The 3,246-nt window shown below is 50.2% G+C and overlaps 1 protein-coding gene across 1 annotated transcript; it reads right to left on the bottom strand.

The window, feature by feature from the left end:
- Positions 1-938: 938 nt before the first annotated feature.
- On the bottom strand, positions 939-3,213 carry EMH_0044520 (uncharacterized protein; the record flags this gene model as incomplete). Its single annotated transcript, XM_013495967.1, has 3 exons — positions 939-1,235; positions 1,484-2,229; positions 2,367-3,213. 3 exons carry the CDS (start codon positions 3,211-3,213, stop codon positions 939-941), a joined length of 1,890 nt encoding a protein of 629 aa, XP_013351421.1.
- Positions 3,214-3,246: the final 33 nt, after the last annotated feature.

Raw genomic sequence — 3,246 nt, 5'->3', positions numbered from 1 at the left:
AGCTCACATGAAAGCGTAACAAATCCCCCTGTTCATGCACTCACCAACACTGTAGGCAAATGTGAAACAATCTCTTGGCCTGCCGCAGGCAGCCTGCAAGCAAGCAGAAGTGCAGACCAACTCAGATACCTTTTTACAGCGTTCAATCGCTCTTCTATTGCCTGCCGTTTCGATGCACTGTGAGGCTGGGCAGCGGCTACCCAGGAGTTCCTCTTTAAAACGCTGAAAGTATTGAGGGTCGGGAACAAAGCTAAGTATTCGAGGTTTCGTTAACCTGAAAACCTCGTAAAACTACAGCAGGGTTGATAGTCAAGAACCTTTACAGGCCCGCGCTAGTACCGCCTAGACAGTAGCTGCGCAAGGGCCGTATAACAAGGAGCCGCGACACTTGCTTTTCGATGCAGTAGCAAAGGATGTGCCTTATCTACTGCACCGTCATCAACAAGAAAGGCCAGATGCAATTTTAAGATGCAGTTTTAACATAAGTTCAGCAAACCTATGGTAATCTGTGATAACTGCCCCTGTCGTGCACAGCGCGTAGAGCCGCCCCCCAGAACGGTTAGCAAGCACGCAGCGACAATCTGAACCAACGCACGCAAGTGTGTTTTTTCGTCAGGTACTGCCTGAGAAATCGAAACAACTGCCTCAGTATGCATCGAGGCCTAGGTGATAACAAACCGCATGCAGCTTGTGGGTGAGAAGCAATGAAGAAGACTGAAATCCACAGCTTCATTTTTTAAAGCGCCACCAGATGCTCGAAACATCAACAATCGTTGCCAATGAGCAAGGTAAACAAACGGAACAGCACGCATACACAGGTTTGGCTATCTTTGGTAGCCGTTCACTTTATAGAACTCGCGGCATTCAGACAAGTTAAAGCCTGTTGCATACTTAAGGGCGTATCCTTAATTGAACGGGCGAATACTTAGGTGAATGGGTCACGGTTCTTTTGTTTCTCCGTGACCAGGCTTTTCATCGTCAGAGGAACTTTCCGAATCGTCTTTAGAGCCAAAGAAATCCTTATCATCCTGTATCCACATCCTCCACAGCGGGTGAGAGAATTGGGTGCCTTTGTATGGCAGGTTCAAAATGGTCCTCTTCATATCAATGATTACCTTAGGCTCCGGGCGCCTTTGTTGCTTGTATATTGCCAGTGCAGAACTGAGTTTATTAATCAGCTTGTTCGAGTCTTCTGTTTTTTGCATTCTTGCTATTTCCGGAAGCCGATAATCCGTCTCAAACGATTGCACAAACCCAGTCCACCACTCCTCGGTATTCATCTTGCTCCCCAGGATCTCAATTGTGCACACTAGACAGTCAAATACCATAAACAAAGACGCCAGTTTTCTAATGATGTAACTCGTCCTGCCTTTATTTTGTGCCTTTGAGAGCCTTTGTAGTGCATAGTTTACCAATANCTAATGATGTAACTCGTCCTGCCTTTATTTTGTGCCTTTGAGAGCCTTTGTAGTGCATAGTTTACCAATAGCTCAGATTCCTTTATGAGTGTATCCACCTCCTCAGCCGTCAGCGAAGACTGGCCAAATAAACTGCGCATCATCACGTACGAATCCATTGGGCTGGAAATATTCAAATTAGGTGTCAGTGCAATCTCCACACGGAAGCTTTTGTGGATATCCTCAGGATTTACCACTGGCAGCCGAACAAAAGGATGCTGACGAAGGTCTGGCTCTTCAGCTTGTCCTGTGCGTCCACGACTTGTTGCCCGCACAGCCGGAGCAGACGCAGACCCCTTCACTGCATCCAAATCAGCAGCAGCGGCTTGTGCCCGGCGTTTACGCCGTTGCGCTGCTTTGCTTTGAACGGTCGGCACCGCCCTATCTTTTCCAGCTGCTGTACCTGCAACCTTAGCGCCGATTTTACCTGCACCTTCACTGGACGTTCCCACAGAACCTGCATCGATGGTAGCTGTCGAAGCTGTTTCCACCACTGCATTTCGCCATACAGTGCTCACTTCCATCTGCTGGGTAGTTTGTGGATACACGTTCGATAAAGACTCATCGAGCCAGCCCTCCGGAGTCAGAGCAGCATCACTGCTGTATGCGCTGCCACCAGAAGAAGAATCCGTCTGTCCAGCAGCTGCGCTTGCTTCGTAATAATCTAGCGGACGTGTGGAGAAACCCCAGGCTTCTTGTTGAAGCTTTGGCGCTTTGCCCAGTTGTGAAAGATGCTGTTGCTCTTCGTCTCCACCAAAGACTAGCCCAGAATCTACCGGATCCCACACNCCAGTTGTGAAAGATGCTGTTGCTCTTCGTCTCCACCAAAGACTAGCCCAGAATCTACCGGATCCCACACGCTTGCATCTAAAGCTTCGGCAGCACTGATACCCTTGCCAGCGGCCGCACCTGCGGCCCTAGGACCAAATATACCTGCACCTTCACTGGACGTTCCCACAGAACCTGCACCGCTGAAAGCTGTCAAATCTTCTACCACCGGAGTTCCCCATACAGTGCTCACTGCCATCTGCTGGGAAGTTTGTGGATACATGTTCGCTACAGACTCATCGAGCCAGCCCTCCGGAGACAGAGCAGCATCACTGCTGTATGCGCTGCCACCAGAAGAAGAATCCGGCTGCCCGGCAGCTGCGCTTGCTTCGTAATAATCTAGCGGACGTGTGGAGAAACCCGAGGCTTCTTGTTGAAGCTTTGGCGCTTTGCCCAGTTGTGAAAGATGCTGTTGCTCTTCGTCTCCACCAAAGACTAGCCCAGAATCTACCGGATCCCACACGCTTGCATCTAAAGCTTCGGCAGCACTGATACCCTTGCCAGCTTCCGCACCTGCGGTCCTAGGGCCAAATCTACCTGCACCTTCACTGGACGATGCCACAGAACCTGCATCGCTGAAAGCTGTCAAATCTTCTACCACCGGATTTCCCCATACAGTGCTCACTGCCATCTGCTGGGAAGTTTGTGGATACATGTTCGCTACAGAGTCATCGAGCCAGGCCTCCGGGGTCAGAGCAGCATCACCGCTGTATGCGTCGCCTACAGAAAAAAAACCCGTCTGTCCAGCAGCTGCGCTTGCTTGGTAATATTCTAGCGGAACTGCGGATGAATCTGATGCTTCTTGTTGAAGCCCTGGAGCTTTGTCCAGTTGTGAAAGATGCTGTTGCTCTTCGCCTCCACCAAAAACTAGATCAGAATATGCCGGATCCAACGCACCTGCATCTAAAGTGTCCGCAGCACTGCCCATTGCCCCTCCAGTAGAGTGTGGCCAAAATGTGTC

The sequence above is a fragment of the Eimeria mitis genome, genomic scaffold, assembly GCF_000499745.2.
Source record: "Eimeria mitis Houghton genomic scaffold, Emh_scaff1848, whole genome shotgun sequence".
NCBI classification, from domain to species: domain Eukaryota; phylum Apicomplexa; class Conoidasida; order Eucoccidiorida; family Eimeriidae; genus Eimeria; species Eimeria mitis.
This window is presented reverse-complemented; position numbering and strand designations above follow the sequence as displayed.